The sequence below is a fragment of the Rhinopithecus roxellana genome, chromosome 10 (assembly GCF_007565055.1).
Source record: "Rhinopithecus roxellana isolate Shanxi Qingling chromosome 10, ASM756505v1, whole genome shotgun sequence".
NCBI classification, from domain to species: Eukaryota; Metazoa; Chordata; class Mammalia; order Primates; family Cercopithecidae; genus Rhinopithecus; species Rhinopithecus roxellana.
This window is the reverse complement of record NC_044558.1, coordinates 54,459,377-54,480,138: the sequence shown is the minus strand read 5'-3', so window position 1 is coordinate 54,480,138 and position 20,762 is coordinate 54,459,377. Positions and strand designations below refer to the sequence as shown.

Below are 20,762 nucleotides of genomic sequence, written 5' to 3'. Positions count from 1 at the left end.
GGATCTGCTAACATTTAACATCTGGGAAAGCGGAAATGAGAAACTAATTTTTTCTTGAGACAGTGTCTCTCACTCTGTCACCCAGGCTAGAGTGCCGTGGTGCGACCTCAGTCATTACTCAGTGATTCTATTTTTTGTAGACGCAGGGTTTTGCCATGTTTCCCAGGCTGGTGTCAAATTCCTGGGCTAAAGTGATCCACCTGCCTTGACCTCCCAGTGTTGGGATTACAGGTGTGAGCCATCCCGCCTGGTCAGAAATGAGAAACTTTATAGTCAAGTTGTATTTCCTAGTTAGGAAGGTCCTAATAACCTAGTATAGTAACTTTTTTTTTTTTGAGACATAGTCTCGCTGTGTCACCCAGGCTGGAGTGCAGTGGCACGATCTCGATCTCGGCTCACTGCAAGCTCTGCCTCCAGGGTTCACGGCATTCTCCTGCCTCGGCCTCCCCAGTAGCTGGGACTACAGGTTCCTGCCACCACACCCAGCTAATTTTTTGTATTTTTAGTGGAGACGGGGTTTCACTGTATTAGGCAGGATGGTCTCGATCTCCTGACCTCGTGATCCACCCCTCCTTGGTTTCCCAAAGTGCTGGGATTACAGGTGTGAGCCACTGGCCAGTGACTTCTTAAAAGACGTACAAAGTCTGAGATTTTAAGCGGGAAATCTGTGGCACTAAACCTTATCAAATGAGGGAGGCCTTAGGAGTAATTAATAAATTATTAGAACCTTTACAAGTTTTTTGTTTGTTTGTTTTGTGGGGGGCGGGGAAGAGACCAGTCATTGACTGAGTTCATCCAACAAGAAGCCATTAACTTTAATTATGATAGAAACAGTACAAATTTCAAACCAAGCTGCAGTTACTCCTTTGAGACACCAAAAAAAGTTGCTTTCAGATGGTTACATTGTTAATTCCTGTAAGACAGAAAAGATAATTAGTGGTTCTTATAGGCAAATCAGGAGAACTCAGGTCACTAAAACCTACGGCAACTCAGAAGAGGCTCTGGAATGAGGTTCCCTAATTGGCTGATATTTAGCAGACAAAATAAAGTCACTCGTAATTGGTCAGGGCAGAGGGAGTCAAGGAACAAAGGCTTGAACACTTACCATAATCGCATTTACAATATCATTACTGTTGTTCTTCAGGGCTCGGACTGCCTTTGCTCTCGACACATTTGCTTGTGACATGACCAATTCTATGTCCTTGACTTCTACACCTGTTTCATCGACCTGAGAGAGGAGAGGGAAAAAGCAGTAAATTAAAGGCAAAAACAATTCCAGCAGTTCTTTGGAGTCTCCTGAATCTAGTTTTTAATATAGCTCACCAACACGAACACATTGCTATATGGCAACAGTTAAAGTATGAAAGATTTCCTAGTATACCTCTTCCTCTTCACTCTCCTCTTGTACGGTTGGAGTCTGTGTGTTTTCTTGAATGTTTGAGACAGCTTCACCTTGAACTTTGAATTTCTCAGCAGCTGCTAGTTGTGCTTGCTGGGATAGATCTTCGATCTACAGGGTACAGAATACAGATTCATGTGAGTAGATCAGCAGTCTTTGAAAAATAAATCATATAGTTTCACAACTCTCTGTAAACCCACTTCAGGTAACTTATTGTATGGCTTTAAACTGCTTGCCCTCACTCGCAGTAGACAGATTAGTTTTTAGGTTTAGAGCGGTGGTTCTCAACTAGGGGGTAGTTATGTCTCCCAGGAGATATATGGCAGTGGAGTTTTTGGGTAATCAAAACTGGATGTAATGCTGCTAAGCATCCATAATGAACAGGATAGCCCTTCCATAACAGAGAACTACCAGAGGCAAAATGTCAGCAGTGCTGAGGTTGAGAAACCCTGGTCTAGAACAACGCCCAAGAAAAGTTTACTCACCTTGGCTTCCCCAAAAACTATGTAAGTATCCGAAGCAGGGCTCTTGTAGACATCTGGTTTTGTGATGACAAAGAGGATATTCTTAGATTTCCGGATAGTGACTCTAGTAACTCCTGTAACCTGTCGAAGACCCAGTTTGGACATAGCCTAAAGAAGAGAAAATAGTATCAAGTTTGCAACCTTTAGAAGCAGCCTAAAGAAGCAAGGAACATAATACAACATCCAAAGCAAAGCCTTTCCCCAGGCTGAGAAAAGTTCATACAAGAATAGAGAATGGGTTTTCTGCCATAGTAACTTCTGCTACTTTATTTTTTAATTTTTGGAGACAGGTCTCACTCCGTCGCCCAGGCTGGAGTGCAGTAGTGCAATCTTGGCTCAATGTAACATCCGCCTCCCAGGTTCAAGCAACTGCCGTGCCTCAACCACCTTCGTAGCTGGGACTACAGGAGTGTACCACCACGCCCTGCTATTTTTTTTTGGTATTTTTAGTAGATAGGGGTTTCGCCATGTTGGCCAGGCTGGTCTTGAACTCTTGACCTCAAGTGATCCACACACCCTGGCCTTCCAGAGTGCTGGGATTATAAGTGTGAGCCACCAATCCAGCTACTTCTGCTACTTTAAACAGGATTCTACCACTACTAAGAATTGGGTTCAGTGTATACTGCTTGGGTGATGGGTGCACCAAAATCGCAAAAATCACCACTAAAGTACTTACTCGTGTAACCAAAATCCACCTGTTCCCCAAAAACCTATGGAAATAAAGAGTTCCACTCTGTATAAAGGTGCTTCATTAGATCCTGAAATCCTTTTCAAATCTTACCTTCCGTGCCTTCTTTTCACTCCGACTCTGTTTTGCTTTACTGACTGGTTCTTCATCAATTTCAGCTGCTGCCGCCAGCTAAGAAGACAAAACAAGTATTAGTTAACCAGAATCCAAGATCTGGATAGCACAATTTCCTTGTGGGTTTTCCTTTATGAAGGTTCACAGTTCCAAATACAAAAGTTGCCCTGATCAACCCTGCTTCCTTGACCCAATACCAGTTAGTAAGAGAATACCCACCTGGGCTTGTTGTGTGGTTGCCTGGGTGGAATCCTGTTCTTCAAGCTCTGGTACTGATTCATCACTGTCAGATTCTGTTCCAGACCCTAAAATGAGAAACAACTTTTACTGCTTTATAGTAGAAATTAGAAGGTACTTCACTACAGCCTGCCTGGACTACAGGTCAACGCTTCATGCAAGACCTAAGAATGTTAAATGTAAACCAACTGGCTTGTGTGAAGCCAGCTTGATAGCCCCTAACTTAGTACTAACTAGTGGGTACACATCTAGTAAAGACCCAACCCTAACCCCAGAAATGAGAAGTAATCACTAGAAATAGCCGAGCAGTTTACCATACTGTAACTGCTTTCTTTCCCTCAAGGTCTTTGTTTCTTGGCACAGGCAAATAATGACCCATATGACTGACTCTAAATTTTACCCAGTAGTCCAATTATCCCTGTAAAGTTCTGTCAGAAGGTGCCCCCAGATACACGTAAGTGAAAAAAAAAAAAAAAAAAATCACACCATGGAGGCGCAACAGGTAGGTTGGATTTCCCCTCAACTTTTTTTTTTTTTTTGAGATGGAGTCTCACTCTGTCACCCAGGCTGGAGTGCAGTGGCGCCATCTTGGCTCACTGCAAGCTCTGCCTCCCGGGTTCACGCCATTCTCCTGCCTCAGCCTCCCCAGTAGCTGGGACTACAGGCGCCCATCACCACGCCCGGCTAATTTTTTCTCTTTTTTTTTTTTAGTAGAGACGGGGTTTTACCCTGTTAGCCAGAATGGTCTTGATCTCATGACCTTGTGATCCGCCCACCTCGGCCTCCCAGAGTGCTGGGATTACAGGCATGAGCCACCAAGCCCAGCCTTTTTTTGTATTTTTGGTAGAGACAGGGTTTCACTGTGTTAGCCAGGATGGTCTCCATCTCTTGAACTCGTGATCCGCCAGCCTCGGCCTTCCAAAGTACTGGGATTACAGGCGTGAGCCACCGCGCCCGGCCATTCCCTCAACTTTTAAACTGGGTTGGAGCAAGTCAAAAGCAGTCACGTGCACATATTCAGCCTCATTTTCAAACCATTCACCCCAGCAATGTGATCTAATCAATATAGTTAGAAGATTCTCAATGATGTTGACTTGTATCTCTTAATTTTTCCAAAATAATTCACATAAATTTCTTTCAATTCAAAGGCCAAGCATCAGTAAAGACTACTGAGGAAAAAAAGCATATACCTGCACCATTTTTAGGCTAGGAAAAACAGGTTTCTACATTTTTATGAAAAGGAAGTCCCTGGGCAACTGGTCATTACTAAGTCTAAGAATTGAAAAAGAAATACAAATAGTTCAATTCTCCAATGTTTTAGCAAATCTCAGGCTCAGGGACGAGGTTAGTTAGTGATGTGGTAGGGATTAGAGCAAATTAAAAGGTCTGGCAGGTCTTGGTTTTCAATGTCAGATCAATTAGGTAAAATAGATGGCATGGTAGGCTCAGGGTAGTCCGGGCCACATTGTACTGAATGATACACAATACACTATGTATCTATCTGAAGTCATGAAAACCAAGATTTAGTTTCATATTCCTAGAGCTTTGTTCTACGTCCAAACCCAAGCAGATTCACTTGAGAAAGTGGCGCATCACAGGTTTAGTATTGGTGGGTAGCCCCCAAGAGGGGTGTGGGCAACAGACACACCATGCACACGGCAAACCAAGGCAAATACCCTTGTTGTTCTTCATAACAGGCTGCTTGGCAGAGGGGGTTGGGACAGGGATTCCAGCAGCTTTGGGGGTGGGCATGTTGACGAGGACTGACTGGAAAGGCACTCCCCCAGAGATTGGTTCCGGGGGTATCAGAGGCGGCAGCTCATCCTCATCAGCAGGGGCTAGGGGTTTAGAGGGTGATTCCAACACCAGCCCAGGAGAGGACGGCAAAAATTGCTGTTTAGGAGGCAGAGTGGGAACTGGGGAGGGAGCAAGAGGCAGAGAGACTGGTGGGGTGGGTGGTGGAGAGACAGATGCTGATTCAGGTTTAGGAAGGACCTTCTCAGAGGCAGCTGCTGTTAGAGGGGTGGATGCCTTAGACTCAGGAGGAGCCAAGGGGCCCTTTGGGGAATGAGAAGCATCTTTGCCTTTTGATGTCTTTGAAGAGCCTTTCTGAGCAGGGAGTAGAGGGGCTGGAGCCACTGTGGAAAGGGGTCCTTCAGAACCATTCTTAGCTGAGGGATCTGGGCACATAGGAGGTGAAGTAGCAGAACTCTTTTGGGTCTGTGGACCTTTCCGAGTGGGAGCTGTGATGACTGGCGTACTTTCTGGAGCTGGGGCAACAAGTACTTCGAGAGCTGTGGGGCCTTTCTTTGCTGGAAGCCCTTTAGATGCTTGAGGAACAGTGGCCCCCATTTTACATGTGACAGAAACTGGGGACGCAGGGAAGTCTTTGAGGGAGGAAGGAGTCACAGGTGGGGAAGTGGGGGTCCCTTTGGGGGCTGGAGTTGCTGGGCCCTTTTTGGGGGATGGAGGAGTCACAGCTGGAGGAGTAGGGGCCTCTTTGGGAGATGGGGCCCCTTTGTAAGAGTAAGGAGTCACTGCTGGGGGACTGGAGGCCTCTTTGGAGGATGGGGTAGCCGGGGCTTCTTTGGGGGCTGGAATTGCTGGGCTCTTTTTGGGGAAGGGAAGAGTCATAGCTGGGGGAATGAGGGCCTCTTTGGGGGCTAGAGTTGCTGGGGTCTTTTTAGAGAGAGGAGTTGCTGTTTGGGCAATGGGGTCCCTTCTGGAGGATGGGGTAGCTGGGACCTCTTTGGAGGAAGAAGGAATCACAGCTGGCAGAGTGGGGGCCCCCATGGGGGCTGGAGTTGCCGGGGCCTTTTTGGGAGAGGAAGAAGTGGGAGCTTGTTTGGGGACTGGGGGCTCCTTGGGGGAAGGAGGAGTCACTGCTGGGAGGGTGGGATCCCCTTTGGAGGATGGGGTAGCTGGGCCTCCTTTGGGGGCTGAAGTTGCTGGGGCCTTTTTGAGGGAGACAGGAGTCACTGCTAGGGGAGTGGTATCCCCACTGGATGGGGTGGCTGGGCCTTCTCTGGTGACTGGAGTTGCTAGAGCCTTTTTGGGGGAGAGAGGAATCACTGCTGGGGAAGTGGGGTCCCCTTTGGGAGATGGGATAGCTGGTCCTCTTTTAGGGGAGAGAGGAGTCATAGCTGGACCTCCTTTGTGGGAGGGAGTTGCAGCTGGGGGAGTGGGGTCCTCTTTGGAGGATGGGGTAGTTGGGCTTCCTTTAGAGGAGGGAGTTGTAGTTGGGAGAGTGGGGGTCCCTTTAAGGGAGGGAGGAGTTGCAGCTGGGGGACTGGGGGCCCCTTTGGGGGGTGAGGTAGCTGGATCTCCTTTTGGAGAGGGAGAAGTTACAACTGAAGGACTGGGGGCCTCTTTGTGGGGTGGGGCAGCTAGATTTCCTTTTGGGGAGGGAGGAGTTGCTGCTGGGGGAGTGGGAGCCCCTTTGTGGGGTGGGATAGCTGGGCCTCCTTTTGGGGAGGGAGGAGTTGCAGCTAGGGGTGTGGGGGCCCCTTTGGGGGAGGGAGGAGTTACAGCTGGGGGTGTGGGGGCCGCTTTGGGGGATGGGGTAGCTGGACCTCCTTTTGAGGAAGGAGGAGTTGCAGCTGGGGGAGTGGGGGCCCCTTTGGGGGATGGGGTAGCTGGACCTCCTTTTGGGGAAGGAGGAGTTGCAGCTGGGGGAGTGGGGGCCCCTTTGGGGGATGGGGTGGCTGGGCCTCCTTTTGGGGGGGGAGGGTTTGCAGCTGGGGAAGTGCGGGCCCCTTTGGGGGAGGGAGGAGTTGCAGCTGGGAGTGTGGGGGCCCCTTTTGGGGATGGAGTAGCTGGACCTCCTTTGCGGGAGGGAGGAGTTGCAGCAGGGGGTGTGGGGGCCCCTTTGGGGGATGGGGGAGCTGGGCCTCCTTTGGGGGAGGGAGGAGATGCAGCTGGGGGAGTGGGGGCCCCTTTGGGGGAGGGAGGAGTTACAGCAGGGGGTGTGGGGGCTCCTTTGGGGGATGGGGTAGCTGCTGGACTTCCTTTTGGGGAGGGAGGAGTTGCAGCTGGGGGTTTGGGGGCCCCTTTGGGGGATGGGGTAGCTGGGCCTCCTTTGGGGGAGGGAGGAGATGCAGCTGGGGGAGTGGGGGCCCCTTTGGGGGATGGGGTAGCTGGACCTCCTTTGGGGGAGGGAGGAGGTACAGCAGGGGGTGTGGGGGCTCCTTTGGGGGATGGGGTAGCTGGACCTCCTTTGGGGGAGGGAGGAGGTGCAGCAGGGGGTGTGGGGGCTCCTTTGGGGGATAGGGTAGCTGCTGGACTTCCTTTTGGGGAGGGAGGAGTTGCAGCTGGGGGTTTGGGGGCCCCTTTGGGGGATGGGGTAGCTGGGCCTTCTTTGGAGGAGGGAGGAGTTGCAGCTGGGGGTGTGGGGGTCCCTTTGGGGGATGGGGTAGCTGGGCCTCCTTTGCAGGAAGGAGGAGTTGCAGCTAGGGGTGTGGGGGCCCCTTTGGGGGATGGGGTAGCTGGGGCCTTTTTGAGGGAGGAAGAAGTCCTGGATAGAGCGGGAGGAGCGGGAGCCTGTTTGGGTGCTGGGGTAGCTGGACCCTCTTTGGGGAAGGGCGGATTCACAATTGAAGGAGTGGAGGTCTCTTTGGGGGGTAGTGTTACTCTTTTGGGAGACAGAGGAGTCATAGCTGAGGGAGGAGGGGCCCCTTTGGGGGATGGAGGAGTGGGAGAATGCTTCGTGGCTGGTGAGTCTTTAGAGTCTTGGAAAGAAAGACTATTCTCTGGAAGAAATGAAGCTTCAACTGGAGAAACGGGGGACGAGAGATTTCCAACAGGAGTATCAGGGCCAGCAGAACCCTTCTTGGTTGGAGGTCTTTTAGTCTGAGACACACTAACCCCTAAAGGAGATGGGGAGTCAGCGAGGTAAGTCAGAGTTTCTTTGGAAGATGCAGTAGCAGAAGCACCAGAGTCCTCAGTTGGGCACTCTTTGGGAGAGGAAGCAACAGGTGCCAATGCTGAAGTATGAGAAATACCATCAACCTTTTTTGTACCTGGAGGAGTCCCAGCTGCGGGAAGAGAGGGTAAGGACACAGACTTTGGGATTTCAGGGGCCAGCACTAAGGTAGCCAGAGGAGCAGAGGTATTCTGGGGGGATGGAGCCACAGGGCAATCTGAAGCTGTAGGAACCAAGGATAAAGTAGTAAGAGTGGAAGTACCTTCCTTAACTGGGTGGTTTTCAGGAGCTAAAGAGACAGTTCCTTCTAGAAAAGGGCTGGCTGTAGCTGTATAAGTTGAGGTACCTTTGGCAACTGTGGGAGCCACCCCAGCAGGGTCAGCACTTTGCAAAGGAAATGCAGTCACTGTTGGGGTAATGAGAGAACTTTTGAGAAGCAGACCAGCAGAGTCTGGGTCTGCAAAAGAATCTGTCTTGATTACAGAGGCCGAGGAGTTAACACCCAGGGGGGAGGTCACAGTGCTGGTTGGCTTACCTATAGGGAGAGGGCCTCCAAGGCTTTTCTTTGCTACAGTGGTTTCAGGAGAAAGAGATATCTCTGGAGAAGAGGATGTACTTTGGAAAGAAGGGGAATTTTTACAGGCTGTCTGGGCTAATGGTAACACAGCAGGGTCTTTCTTGGTGGTGAGTTCTGCTTGGGCTGGAGAGAAAGCAGCTCCATCAGGAGAGGCAGGTACAGTTTGGAGGTCTTTTTGTGTTGGAAATTTAACCAATACTGAACTGGGAAGATTTTTGAGGTCCTCAGGGTCTGGCAGAGGAGGAGAGACTGGTATCCTCAGAGTGGTTGCTACTTGAGTAGAAGGCTCTTTGGGAGCCACAGGTGCCATAACCAAGGCAGCAGGGGAGGTTGGTTCTATATTACTTATGGGACCTGATGAAATTGGAGGAGAAACACAAGTAGCTACCTCAAAGGTAGTAGCTGCTGCATCAATTGTACAGGGGTTAGTCACCACAAGTGGGGTGGTTCCAACAGAAGAAACAGGCATTTGGGCCACTAAAGGATAATGATGAGTGGCATTAGGAGAGCTTTTGAAAATGAGAGGGGTTGTAGGAGATAATGAAGAAGAGGTAGCTACATTTAAGGAGCCAGAAGGGCTGTAGGTTATGCTAGTGATGGTAGAGGGACCTCTGTCAACAGATGGAGCCACCACTGGAAAGGCAGCCACAGTAGCAGGAACTACCTCATTTCTGGAAGGAAGGGGAGGAATTACAGATCTCTGAGAAGGATAAGAGGCCCCTGTGGAAGAATGATCTATAGAAATGGTCTTCACTGTAGGGTCTGTCAAAGCACTGGGACTTGTTTGACCTAAAGGTTGGACAGAACCAAAAGAACTCTGATGTAAAGGTGCAAGATGAGAGCCCAGATAAACGGGAAGATCTGGGGGGGTGTTGGGACCCGCAGTCTTTTGATAAGAGGTCACCACAGGAAGACACTGAGTTGAAAGAGGTAAGGCAGCAGATGGACTAACAGGCCCCTTCAGGCTGAGGCTTCCTGGGTTTTGCGGAGAAGTCAGAGCTGAGGAAATGGTGGTATCTTTGACTTGAGGGGAAGTGATGGCTAGGGAAGTTGTAGGTGTTGTCTGAGGAAGGGAGGCCATTCCAGATTGAACAGAGGCCACAGGAGTCACACAGTGGTAAGGAACCGTACTGACTATACATGGAGGACTGGAGGTGCCTTTTGGATTAGGGACTACCTCAGAGGGAACTTTAATAAGATTAGTCTTTGGTTCTGAGGGAGCAATGGGAGCTGACAGGGATATCACTGACCCTGACTCAGCTACAGCCACTGAAGGAGGTGAAGAAAGAAGGTTAGGTGGAAAAGCAGAACTCTTCTGAACTGAGTGGGGAGCCAGGGCAACCAGAGCTAAGGGAGCTGAAGAGGAAGGGGTCCCTTTCAGAGTTGGAGCTATCATGGGAGAGGCCAGAGCTAAGGCAGCTGGGGAGATGGGAGGCCCTATTAGGTTTGGTAGGAAGGTTGGGGCTTCAGGGGCAGTTCCCAAAGGTAGGGCTGTTCCAGAGGATGACTGGGTAAAAGGAACTTCAAAAGGGGTCGAGGCAATAGTAGAGGGGGAAGGGAATGGGGCAGCCTGGTTAGCAGTCGACAGAGGGCACTGTTGTGGGGCAGGAGAGCAAGGAGGGGGGAGGGTAGGTCCAGGCTGCCCTAAGGCAGCAGCGACACTCAAGGCTGAAGACATAGGTAGCACAGCTGGAGAAAGGCAAAAGGAGATAAAGAAAGGGGGGGGGGGGGAGAAAAAAGGTGAGTTATGCAGCCCAACTTGGTACAACATGCCTCCTAGGAAACACTGGAGTTTAAAATCTGACAGTCTAAGTGACCACGCAGGATTAGATAAAGGTGACAGGCAACAATAACCTTCCCCAAACATTTTTCAGTGGTCAAGTGAGAAGACATTCCTCTCCTAATTTCTCACACTTCCCCAAGTTCTACCAAAGTAAACCAACTATTTTAGGGTGAGAACAGTCTAAGAGTAGCCTATCTCTAAATGGGGAGCACAGACCCTTGGGAGGTTGGGAACAACATGCTTTCTACCCTTTCCCAGTTGTGCTCTCCCCTTACTACTTAAAATGGACTGTATTCCCAAGTCTTTCTCACAGCCAACAAAATTACCACAAAGAACAGCTAGCTATGCTACTCTGTCCACCCAAGTATCATGAACTAATGGAAAAAATATCAAAAACTGGAACAAAGAAGATAGTGAGCAGTGATGATGATGGGGAATCTGAAGTGAGTAAGAAAAAACAGGCTTTTATACTTTCAGGCTCCCACTAGGCTAGGAAAAATCTGAATCTGTTAGAATAATTTTGGGAAGGAGGTGCACAGCACAATTCAGTTCTTCCTAAAGTTGAAACGCTTCAGAATTTAATAGCAAGTATTAAAATCACTTAGCTTCTTTATACCTTACCAGTTTACTTACTCACAAAACCCAAACAAGAAAACCAATCACAAAAGGACTGTAATAGTCTCTATAAACCTTCCTAGATGATGTTAATTCTTCAGACATCAATCCAAGATGAATTAGACCTCCAGGCAGAGAGCTTACTCACAAGGGTAGGGACTGTATTATGAAACTGTAACCTAACTTGTTAAACCAGATCGTAGTGCTATTTTGGAAGAAGAGAACTGGAGGGCCGTGAGCTCACGCCTGTAATCCCAGCACTTTGGGATGCCTAGGAGGGCGGATCATGAGGTCAAGAGTTCGAGACAGACCTGACCAACATGGTGAAGCCCCATCTCTACTAAAAATACAAAAATTAGCTGGGCATCGTGGCACGCACCTGTAATACCAGCTACTCAGGAGGCTGAGGCAGGAGAATTGTTTGAACCCAGGAGGTGGAGGTTGCAGTGAGCCGAGATTGCACCACTGCACTCCAGCCTAGGCGACGGGGAGAAACTCCGTCTCAAAAAAAAAAAAAGAAAAGAAAAAAGAAAAGAAGAAGGGCCGGGCGCGGTGGCTCAAGCCTGTAATCCCAGCACTTTGGGAGGCCGAGACGGGCGGATCACGAGGTCAGGAGATCGAGACCCTCCTGGCTAACACGGTGAAACCTCGTCTCTACTAAAAAATACAAAAAACTAGCCGGGCGAGGTGGCGGGCGCCTGTAGCTCCAGCTACTCGGGAGGCTGAGGCAGGAGAATGGCTTAAACCCGGGAGGCGGAGCTTGCAGTGAGCTGAGATCCGGCCACTGCACTCCAGCCTGGGCGACAGAGCGAGACTCTGTCTCAAAAAAAAAAAAAAAAGGAAAAGAAGAAGAAGAGAATTGGAGTGGCGAGAATACACTGGATCCCCACTCCTTAACTTGGAATTTAAGTATTTCATTATGTCAAAATACACCAATATTTGGCATGACAGTAAGACAGTATCTCTGGCATTCAGGAGGTAACACAGAATTGGATCAACAAATGCTCAATGCTTAGAGGGCAATGTTAAACGGGGGGAAAAAAAGTCCATGGTACCAAAATTCAAATTTCAAAATTCACTCAACCAGTAATTCTGAAGTTCTTTTTTTTTTTTTTTTGAGACGGAGTCTCGCTCTGTCGCCCAGGCTGGAGTGCAGTGGCCGGATCTCAGCTCACTGCAAGCTCCGCCTCCCGGGTTTACGCCATTCTCCTGCCTCAGCCTCCCGAGTAGCTGGGACTACAGGCGCCCACCACCTCGCCCGGCTAGTTTTTTGTATTTTTTAGTAGAGACGGGGTTTCACAGTGTTAGCCAGGATGGTCTCGATCTCCTGACCTCGTGATCCGCCCGTCTCGGCCTCCCAAAGTGCTGGGATTACAGGCTTGAGCCACCGCGCCCGGCCAATTCTGAAGTTCTTATGGCATGCTACCATGGAAAAGACAAGGTGGCTCAACCAGTTTTTCCTGTAGAGTGGGTAGGCCAAAGTCTAACGATTACAGGAAAACACTACCAAACATAATGAATCAGAAAAACATGGAATGTATTTTCTTCTGACTGTACCTCAAATGGAATAAGGCCCCAAATACTTGCTTTGACACCATAACCAATTCCTTGAGCTTCCTACTTCATTCTAATAGACTATCATTACAGACAAAATCCTGTGTATTTATCATTGGTAATTCCTTAATATAAGCCTACTATACAACTCAGACAATTCACGAATACATTTAATAGCATTAAGGACTGTTGCAGAAGTAAATGCATTAGTTTTGAAGCTTGAATCAGATTTTTCTAAATTCATCTGAATTTCAAGTCTTCATATTTGTAAAATTAAGTTGTTCAATGACACAATCTCTAAAATCTCGTTTTGTACTGAAATCACAGAATCTTTAGAGAAGAGCACTTTATTTTTTCCCTTCCTTAAGCCCCTTGTACTTCAAGAATTTCATATTGTTTATACTCCAGCTCAGAACTCCCCATTCTTCCTAGCAGCTGTATTAATCCCTTCAGCTGCTAAAATCAAACAGGTGGGAAGCTTAATGCTTTCAACCATAAGCAACTCTACTGTAACTCCAAAAAGGGAAAGGACTTGCCCTTAAATAACAAATAAAATAAAAAAAATCATAAAAAGGTGAGAATGAAGATTACAGCCTGAAGAGTTCCTTCATTTAGCACTGCACAACTGACTCAGAAAGGCTATCATTTTAAGAACTTTTCACTACCTCCTCCTAAGTTTTTTACAGAGATATGTTTTAACCAGAATTTAAAAAGTAGCCTTCACAGTCACTACTTTCAACGTTGAGGATAAAAGAAGGATTTATTTCAATCCTGGGTTTCACACAATGATGCAGGAACTATTCCAGCACACTAGAAATATCTCAGTACCACCAATCCATAAACAAGTTATACGACCTACGAGGACTCTGGGGCCCAGTAGGACACACCTACCACCAGTACACATCTCATCCAGACATGTGATAAAGGCACAATGCCAAGCTCTGCTAACTAAAACCTTGATGCAACTTGCTGGCTGGAGCTTCACAAATGCTCCGGGCTCCTTGGCCTGTGTCATCTAGTTCCAATAGGTAAGAATCACCGAGCCCCTTCCCTGCTCAGTTTTCCTACGTGAGGTGGGGGTTCCACACGAGAGCTTCTTTAGAGGCAACAGGCATAATAGAAAGCAAGCTAGGGAACTTTTAACGTCCACGAATCTTAAAAATATTACTTTTACTCCAAATTCCTAAAGAAGTATCTCCAGGATAGTAATTTTACGGTCTATCCTCCTCGGTAAAGCTGCAACCCCATCCTCTTCTTACACAGTGTACTTCCTCTTGGTCATTTTGCAACCAAATGGCCTTAGGGTCAATTTTAATTAATGGCAAGTGGGGGTAGGGGAACCTACCTGTCTCAGCCTGGGGCTGCGGCAACTCCTGCTCTGTAGCAGGGACGGTTTCTGTGGCTTCGCCGGGCATTTCTGAAGGAAGGGAATATAAAGGAGGCCTGAATGGTTGGGATACATTCACTTGCCCAACCCAGAGACAAGTATTCCTAAAAACTCCGTGGAGGGCCGTTAGAAAAAAATCGTGAGTGTGTTCGGGGACAACTTTCCCCAAAGCACCTGGGAATAAGAGGTAAATATGTGACCCTCACGCCTCTATCAAGGCCAGCAATTCCCAGTTGCATTCTCAACCCGAGGGAGAGGTAATGGCTGGCTCCCGATCATGGGCGACTTCAGACGCTACCGTGAACCCCTTCTACTCCTAATACTCACACTGGCTGGGCTGGGGCCTCCTGGACTACGTTTGTCGACTTTGGGGACCCAGGAGGGGAAAGACGGTGCTGTAAATTCAACACTTGCTTGTCACAATGAGAACGGTGTTGGAGGTTCTAAGGCTGTGACCCCTGACCCTTTGCTGGATCCCTTGAAGCAGTTCCCAAAACAAGACGAACTTCTCTTCTGCCTTCAACACTGCAACTGCTTCCATCTCTGCAGGCTCGGATTCCGGGCCCGGCCTGCAGCCCTTCTACTCTGCTTTTGCCAGGACACCAACTGCAGACCCCATTTTGTCAGGAGGCCCAGGGGCGAGCAGGAACCCTGTGGCCCCGTAAAGCCTCCAACTCTCCTTAACTCTCAGTCCCCAGGGCAGCTTAGCCCGAAAGAAAGGCGGATGGCTGCGGATAGAGAGTAGCGGCACAGAAAGTACTTACTGTGCAGGGAACGCGGAATCAAGATGGCGGCAGAAAGAGAGCGAGCGAGAGCGTAACCCACGCCTGTTGCAGAAGGAAGCCTGGAGCAGAGGGGGTGGGACTAGGATCCCATTCCGGGTCAAGAGCTGCCGGCAGCCACTTCCTTTGACGAGTGGCCGTCAGGCCGTTCCCACGACGGAGGTGGTGTCAAGGACTAAATAAGGGTAAGAATTCAGAACAGGACTCGCAGGCCTAGCAGGAGCTCTCTGCGCGGAGCCACGCAGTCCTCAGAACGAAGCAGACTCCGCCCTCCAGTCCGCAAAGTGGCGACTGCGGTATTAAGGCGACGTAGCGATTTCTCAAATAGCTCGGGAAGATAAGACATTAAATAGCGAATGCTACAGAGACTGTATTCACAGCGTTGGAGGGTGGAAGTGACCTAGGCTAATCAATTATTTTTGGAACACACGATGTGAAAATTAACATTTAAAAGCTGCTGGACGCTCCCCCCACCAAAAAAACAGAACCCGTTTTAAAACTTGACAGATGTGATGGGTCACATATAACTTCAGATTATAAATTTAATTCGATTTATTTTTCTTGTTCTGTTCAATGACTGGAGAGACTCAAACGATGTCACCATATGACAGCAACTCATGAGTGTTAAACTCTCCGTAAAACAATGTTAGCTGTACCCCACCTCAAAAAAAGAAAAAAAAAAAAAAAAAAAACCCAAAACACTGCTTGTAACCAAATTCTGTAATTATGTTCCAACCTTGTATAGATAACGTAATCCAGCTAAAAACTTCTGTCCGCCTAAATAAATGAAATCTTAACTTCCCTACTTCTGAAGGCTGACCTCCATTCTTTGGAGTTGGTTTTTTGGTTGGTCCATCCTCACACTGCCCTTGAATAAATTCTTTAAACAGATTCTGGCCCTTTTGATTGTTTTAGGTTCACGACGGTTTAGGCTGATGTTGAAATTATAAAGCTGCAGATTCTCCTTTCCAGAAAAAAAGAACATAGGCACGTATACAATTCCTTTGCTTGCTATTTTGGGCACTTCTTGGATATTCTTTTTTTTTTTTTTTTTTTTTTTTTTTTTTTTTTTTTGAGACGGAGTCTCGCTCTGTCACCCGGGCTGGAGTGCTGTGGCCGGATCTCAGCTCACTGCAAGCTCCGCCTCCCGGGTTCACGTCATTCTCCTGCCTCAGCCTCCCGAGTAGCTGGGACTACAGGCGCCGCTACCTCACCCGGCTAGTTTTTTGTAGTTTTTAGTAGAGACGGGGTTTCACCGTGTTAGCCAGGATGGTCTCGATCTCCTGACCTCGTGATCCGCCCGTCTCGGCCTCCCAAAGTGCTGGGATTACAGGCTTGAGCCACCGCGCCCGGCCTCTTTTTTTTTTTTTGAGAGAGAGTCTTGCTGTGTTGGCCAGGCTGGAGTGCAGTGGCATGATCTCAGCTCACTGCAATCTCCACCTCCTGGGCTCAAGTAATTGTCCCACCTCAGCCTCCTGAGTAGCTGGGATTACAGGTGTTTGCCACCATGCCCAGCTAATTTTTGTATTTTTAGTAGTGATGGGGTTTCACCATGTTGGCCAGGCTGGTCTTGAACTCCTGACCTCAGGTAATCCGCCTGCCTCGGCCTCCCAAAGTGCTGGGATTATATGCGTGAGTCACTGTGCCTGACCTGTTTTGTTTTTGAGACAGAGTCTCGCTCTTACTGCCCAGGCTGGGGTGCAAAGGTGGGATCTCTGCTCACTGCAACCTCTCCATCCCCGGTTCAAGCAATTCTCCTGTCTCAGCCTCCTGGGTACCTGGGATTACAGGCATGCGCCACCATGCCAGGGTAATTTTTTTGTATTTTTAGTAGAGACAGGGTTTCTCCATGTTGGCCAGGCTGGTCTGCTCCTGACTTCAGGTGATCCGCCTGCTTCGGCCTCCCAAAGTGCTGGGATTACACGCGTGAGCTACTGCCCCCAGCACTTCTTGGATATTCTAAACTTACTCATTCTAGGTGTCTGGGACCCCACCGTAAACCATGCTATGTACAACTGTATTTTTGAAAAGTAGAATGTAAAATCAGTGTTAATGAAAAGGCTCCCATTTCTTCCCATAGCCCTACAAAAGAACTCAACAAATATGTGCTGTACCTGAATTAGCTAAACCAGTCAACGCTTTTTTATTTATTTATTTTTTTGAGGCAGAGTCTCACTCTGTCACCCAGGCTGGAGTGCAGTGGCGTGATCTCCGTTTACTGCAATCTCCGCCTCCCAGGTTCAAGCAATTCTCTTACCTCGGAGTAGCTGGGATTATAGGTACCCGCCACCCCGCCTGGACTCCTGACCTTAAGTTACCCGCCTGCCTCAGCCTCCCGAAGTGCTGGGATTACAGGTGTGAGCCACTGTGCCTGGCCTGATTTAATAGCTTTAAGATGACTGTGGCCGCCTTTTTTTTTTTTTTTTTTTTGAGATGGAGTCTTGCTCTGTCACCCAGTCTGGAGTGCAGTGGCGCGATCTCAGCTTACTGCAACCTCCACCTCCCGGGTTCTGGCAATTCTCCTGCCAGAAAAATTCTCCTGTTTCACCGTGTTGCCCCGGCTGGTCTCGAACTCCTGAGCTCAGGCAATCCACCCGCCTTGGCCTCCCATAGTGCTAGGATTACAGGCGTGAGCCACCGCACCTGGTGTGGCCGCCTTTTAAGGGAAGCAGTGAAAATTTAAAATGCTTTGAAAGCTACTTTAACATTTCTGAAATCCTTAGTGTAGTGAAATGAGGATTAGGATTGGTGAATTAGAATTAAGTGAGATAGTGGGGTTTGCCAGGAATGGGAAATTCTGAAATCCTCCTCAAATAGGAGAGGCAATATTGTGGAGTCATTACAGACAGATTCTGAAATAAGACTCCTTTGTTTGAATCTATGAGGTCAGTTTAGGCAATTAACCTATATATATATTCATCTCAGTTTCCTGATCTGTAAAATGGGAAAAATCGTAGCTACTTGATAGGATTGTTAGGAAGATTAAATTAGTCTGTGTATACACACACACTCTCACACTCTAATTGGAAGGAAAAAGTCTTATAAAATTATCACATGTAATCTTTATATAAAACTTAAAAAGTTTGTTACTATTAAATTGTAGATATAATCAGTTTCTACCTAATAAATACATGATCTGGAAGATTTTCAATGCAGTCCTTTAGTCCATTTACGTTCAGAAGTACCAGAAATAACCAGTCTCCTTAGACAAAACTACATATTGACAATTTTTCTTTCTTCCCCAGCAAGCCCACTTACTTTTTCCTCTCTCTGTGGTAATGACTAGCCAAGGAAGAATGTATTTTTTTCTTTTCCTTTTTTTGAGGTAGGGTCTGGCTTTGTTGCTCAGGCTGGAGTACAGTGGGGTGATTATGGCTCATTGCAGCCTCCGCCTCCTGGGCTTAAACGATTCTCCCACCTCAGTCTCCCGAGTAGCTGGGACTATAGGCGCACACCACCACACCTGGTTAATTTTTGTATTTTTTGTAGAGACAGGGTTTTGCCATGTTGCCCAGGCTGGTCTTGAACTCCTGGCCTCAAGTGATCTGCCTACTCGGCCTCCTAAAGTGCTGGGATTACAGGTGTGAGCCACCATGCCCAGCTAGTGTTTTTCTCAAGTTGGCAATTTTGAAGATAGAAGCCGTTTCTGTGACCCTTTGTTTCTACAGTTCTAATATGTTACTGAATTGGCAAATCAAGAAAAGGGGAAGTCAATAGTCTTTGGGTATATTTTTGCTATCTTTAAGAACTAAACATTGGCTGGGTGCTGTGACTCACACCTGTAATCTCAGCAGTTTGGGAGGCCAACGCAGGTGGACTGCTTAACCCAGGAATTAGAGACCAGCCTAGGTAAGATGGCAAGACCCCGTCTCCACAACAAAATAAAACATAAACCTAGCAAGGTGGTGCATACCTGTAGTCTCAACTACTCCAGCAGCTGAAGCATGAGGATCCCTTGAGCCCAGGAGTTAAGACACTTTAATGCTAGACATATTTATAAAATAATAATGAAAGCTTAAAATGTCTCTTTTTGAGGCTGGGCGCCGTGGCTCACGCCTGTAATCCCAGCACTTTGGGAGACTGAGGCGGGCGGATCATGAGGTCAGGAGATCGAGACCATCCTGGCTAACACAGTGAAACCCCGTCTCTATTAAAAATACAAAAAATTGGCCGGGCGCAATGGCATGCGCCTGTAGTCCCAGCTACTCAGGAGGCTGAGACAGGAGAATGGCGTGAACCCGGGAGGCGGAGCTTGCAGTGAGCCGAGATGGTGCCACTGCACTCCAGCCAGGGCCGCAGAGTGAGACTCCGTCTCAAAAAAAAAAAAAAAAGTCTCTTTTTAAAAGCATACTAATCTTTCTTTTTTTTTTTTTTTTTTTTTTTTTTTTTTTTTTTTTTTTTGAGACGGAGTCTGGCTCTGTCGCCTAGGCTGGAGTGCAGTGGCCGGATCTCAGCTCACTGCAAGCTCCGCCTCCCGGGTTTACGCCATTCTCCTGCCTCAGCCTCCCGAGTAGCTGGGACTACAGGCGCCCGCCACCTCGCCCGGCTAGATTTTTGTATTTTTTAGTAGAGGCGGGGTTTCACTGTGTTAGCCAGGATGGTCTCGATCTCCTGACCTCGTGATCCGCCCGTCTCGGCCTCCCAAAGTGCTGGGATTACAGGCTTGAGCCACCGCGCCCGGCCAAGCATACTAATCTTTCCACTGTCCTGAGTTCTTTACTGATTAGTTCTGGACTAATGAGTCTCTAGTGATTTTGTATTCAGGAATTTTAATCGACCCACTGTTTCTAGAACCTGAAGACTTAATAACCTATAGTACACAGAGCTCAAATAATGAAGAATTTTTGGGCCAGGCAAGGTGGTTCATGCCTAGGAGGCCAAGGCAGGTGGATTGCCTGAGCTCAGGAGTTCGACACCAGCCTGGGCAACATGGTGAAAACTTGTCTCTACTAAAAGTACAAAAAATTAACTGGGTGTGGCGGCGTGCGCCTGTAGTCCCAGCTGCTTGGGAAGCTGAGGCAGGAAAATCGCTTGAACCTGGGAGGCGGAGGTTGCAGGGAGGCGGATTGCCCCACTGCACTCCAGCCTAGATGACAGAATGAGACTCTGGCTAAAAAACAAACAAAAAAAACACAAACAAATAATGAGGAATTTCTTTTTTTTTAGATGGAGTTTCACTCTTATTGCCCAGGCTGGAGTGCAATGGTGCAATTTTGGCTCACTGCAACCTCTACCTCCTGGGTTCCAGTGATTCTCCTGCCTCAGCCTCCCAAGTAGCTGGGATTACAGGCGTGCATCACCAGGTCTGTATTTTTAGTAGTTTCACCATGCTGGTCAGGCTGGTCTGAAATTCCTGACCTCAAGTGATCTACCTGCCTTGGCCTCCCAAAGTGCTGAGATTACAGGTGTGAGCCACTGCACGTGGCAGGAATTTTCTTAAAATATAGGTCAAGGAATCAATGTGAGTCTGTTTCATATAAGCCAGAAGATAAAAAAAGACTGATTGTAGCAGAAACAATGTTAAAGGAAATGCAAAGGAAGGAAAATTTTCTTTTTTTTTGAGATGGAGTCTTGCTCTGTCGCCCAGGCTGGAGTGCAGTGGCCGGATCTCAGCTCACTGCAAGCTCCGCCTCCCGGGTTTACCCCATTCTCCTGCCTCAGCCTCCCGAGTAGCTGGGACTACAGGCCCCCGCCATCGCTGCCCGGCTAGTTTTTTGTATTTTTTAGTAGAGATGGGGTTTCACCATATTAGCCGGGATGGTCTGGATCTCCTGACCTCGTGATCCGCCTGTCAAGGCCTCCCACAGTGCTTAGATTACAGGCTTGAGCCTCCGCGCCCGGCCGGGGGAAAATTTTCATTGTCATTAAAAGCACCAGCCTGACAGCTTGCTTCTCAATGTTTCTCAGAAGACAGAATATAAACTAGAATGACTGTTTTGTTTACATTGGTTGTAAAACAGGGCAAGAGAAATCTGACACATTAAAACCTATCTCACAAAATCAAACTTTAAAAATTGAAGTACCTAGATATATAAAAAGTCCCAAGTGTTTTCTTATTTTTTTTTTTTGAGACGGAGTCTCACTCTGTCGCCCAGGCTGGAGTGCAGTGGCCGGATCTCAGCCCACTGCAAGCTCCGCCCCCCGGGTTTACGCCATTCTCCTGCCTCAGCCTCCCAAGTAG

At 48.1% G+C, this 20,762-nt stretch overlaps 2 protein-coding genes across 7 annotated transcripts; both read right to left on the bottom strand.

The window, feature by feature from the left end:
• Positions 1-786: 786 nt before the first annotated feature.
• NACA (nascent polypeptide associated complex subunit alpha) lies at positions 787-15,603 on the bottom strand. 3 transcript variants are annotated; one of them, XM_010377770.2, is made up of 8 exons: positions 14,564-15,603; positions 13,758-13,829; positions 2,945-3,030; positions 2,705-2,782; positions 1,885-2,031; positions 1,382-1,510; positions 1,106-1,228; positions 787-913 (listed from the first exon to the last, which is right to left on the bottom strand). In XM_010377770.2, exons 2-8 carry the CDS (start codon positions 13,825-13,827, stop codon positions 899-901), a joined length of 648 nt encoding a protein of 215 aa, XP_010376072.1. In that variant the 5' UTR covers positions 13,828-13,829; positions 14,564-15,603; the 3' UTR covers positions 787-898. The 3 variants fall into 3 exon arrangements, with proteins under 3 accessions (XP_010376072.1, XP_030794296.1, XP_030794297.1); XM_030938436.1 differs by lacking the exon at positions 787-913 and having other exon boundaries at positions 980-1,228; XM_030938437.1 differs by lacking the exons at positions 787-913; positions 14,564-15,603 and adding an exon at positions 14,127-14,215 and having other exon boundaries at positions 980-1,228.
• On the bottom strand, positions 3,834-11,181 carry LOC115899912 (nascent polypeptide-associated complex subunit alpha, muscle-specific form-like). Of its 4 annotated transcripts, XM_030938434.1 has the most exons (3): positions 8,419-11,181; positions 8,230-8,289; positions 3,834-4,800 (listed from the first exon to the last, which is right to left on the bottom strand). In XM_030938434.1, the coding sequence occupies exons 1-3, from the start codon at positions 10,325-10,327 to the stop codon at positions 4,535-4,537; spliced, it is 2,235 nt and encodes a 744-aa protein (XP_030794294.1). In that variant the 5' UTR covers positions 10,328-11,181; the 3' UTR covers positions 3,834-4,534. The 4 variants fall into 4 exon arrangements, with proteins under 4 accessions (XP_030794294.1, XP_030794293.1, XP_030794295.1 ...); XM_030938433.1 differs by having other exon boundaries at positions 8,230-11,181; XM_030938435.1 differs by lacking the exon at positions 8,230-8,289.
• Positions 15,604-20,762: the final 5,159 nt, after the last annotated feature.

Bases quoted from the DNA above. Each gene is read 5' to 3' on its own strand.
- NACA (XM_030938436.1), bottom strand. From the start codon at position 13,827: ATGCCCGGCGAAGCCACAGAAACCGTCCCTGCTACAGAGCAGGAGTTG. The intron at 2,783-2,944 runs GTGGGTATTCTC...TTGTCTTCTTAG, and splicing joins CAACCACACAACAAGCCCAG to CTGGCGGCAGCAGCTGAAAT. The intron at 2,032-2,704 runs GTAAGATTTGAA...TCTCTTCTTTAG, and splicing joins GTGAAAAGAAGGCACGGAAG to GCTATGTCCAAACTGGGTCT.
- LOC115899912 (XM_030938432.1), bottom strand. From the start codon at position 10,327: ATGTTTGGGGAAGGTTATTGTTGCCTGTCACCTTTATCTAATCCTGCG. The intron at 8,290-8,418 runs GTAAGCCAACCA...TTACCCCAACAG, and splicing joins TGGAGGCCCTCTCCCTATAG to TGACTGCATTTCCTTTGCAA.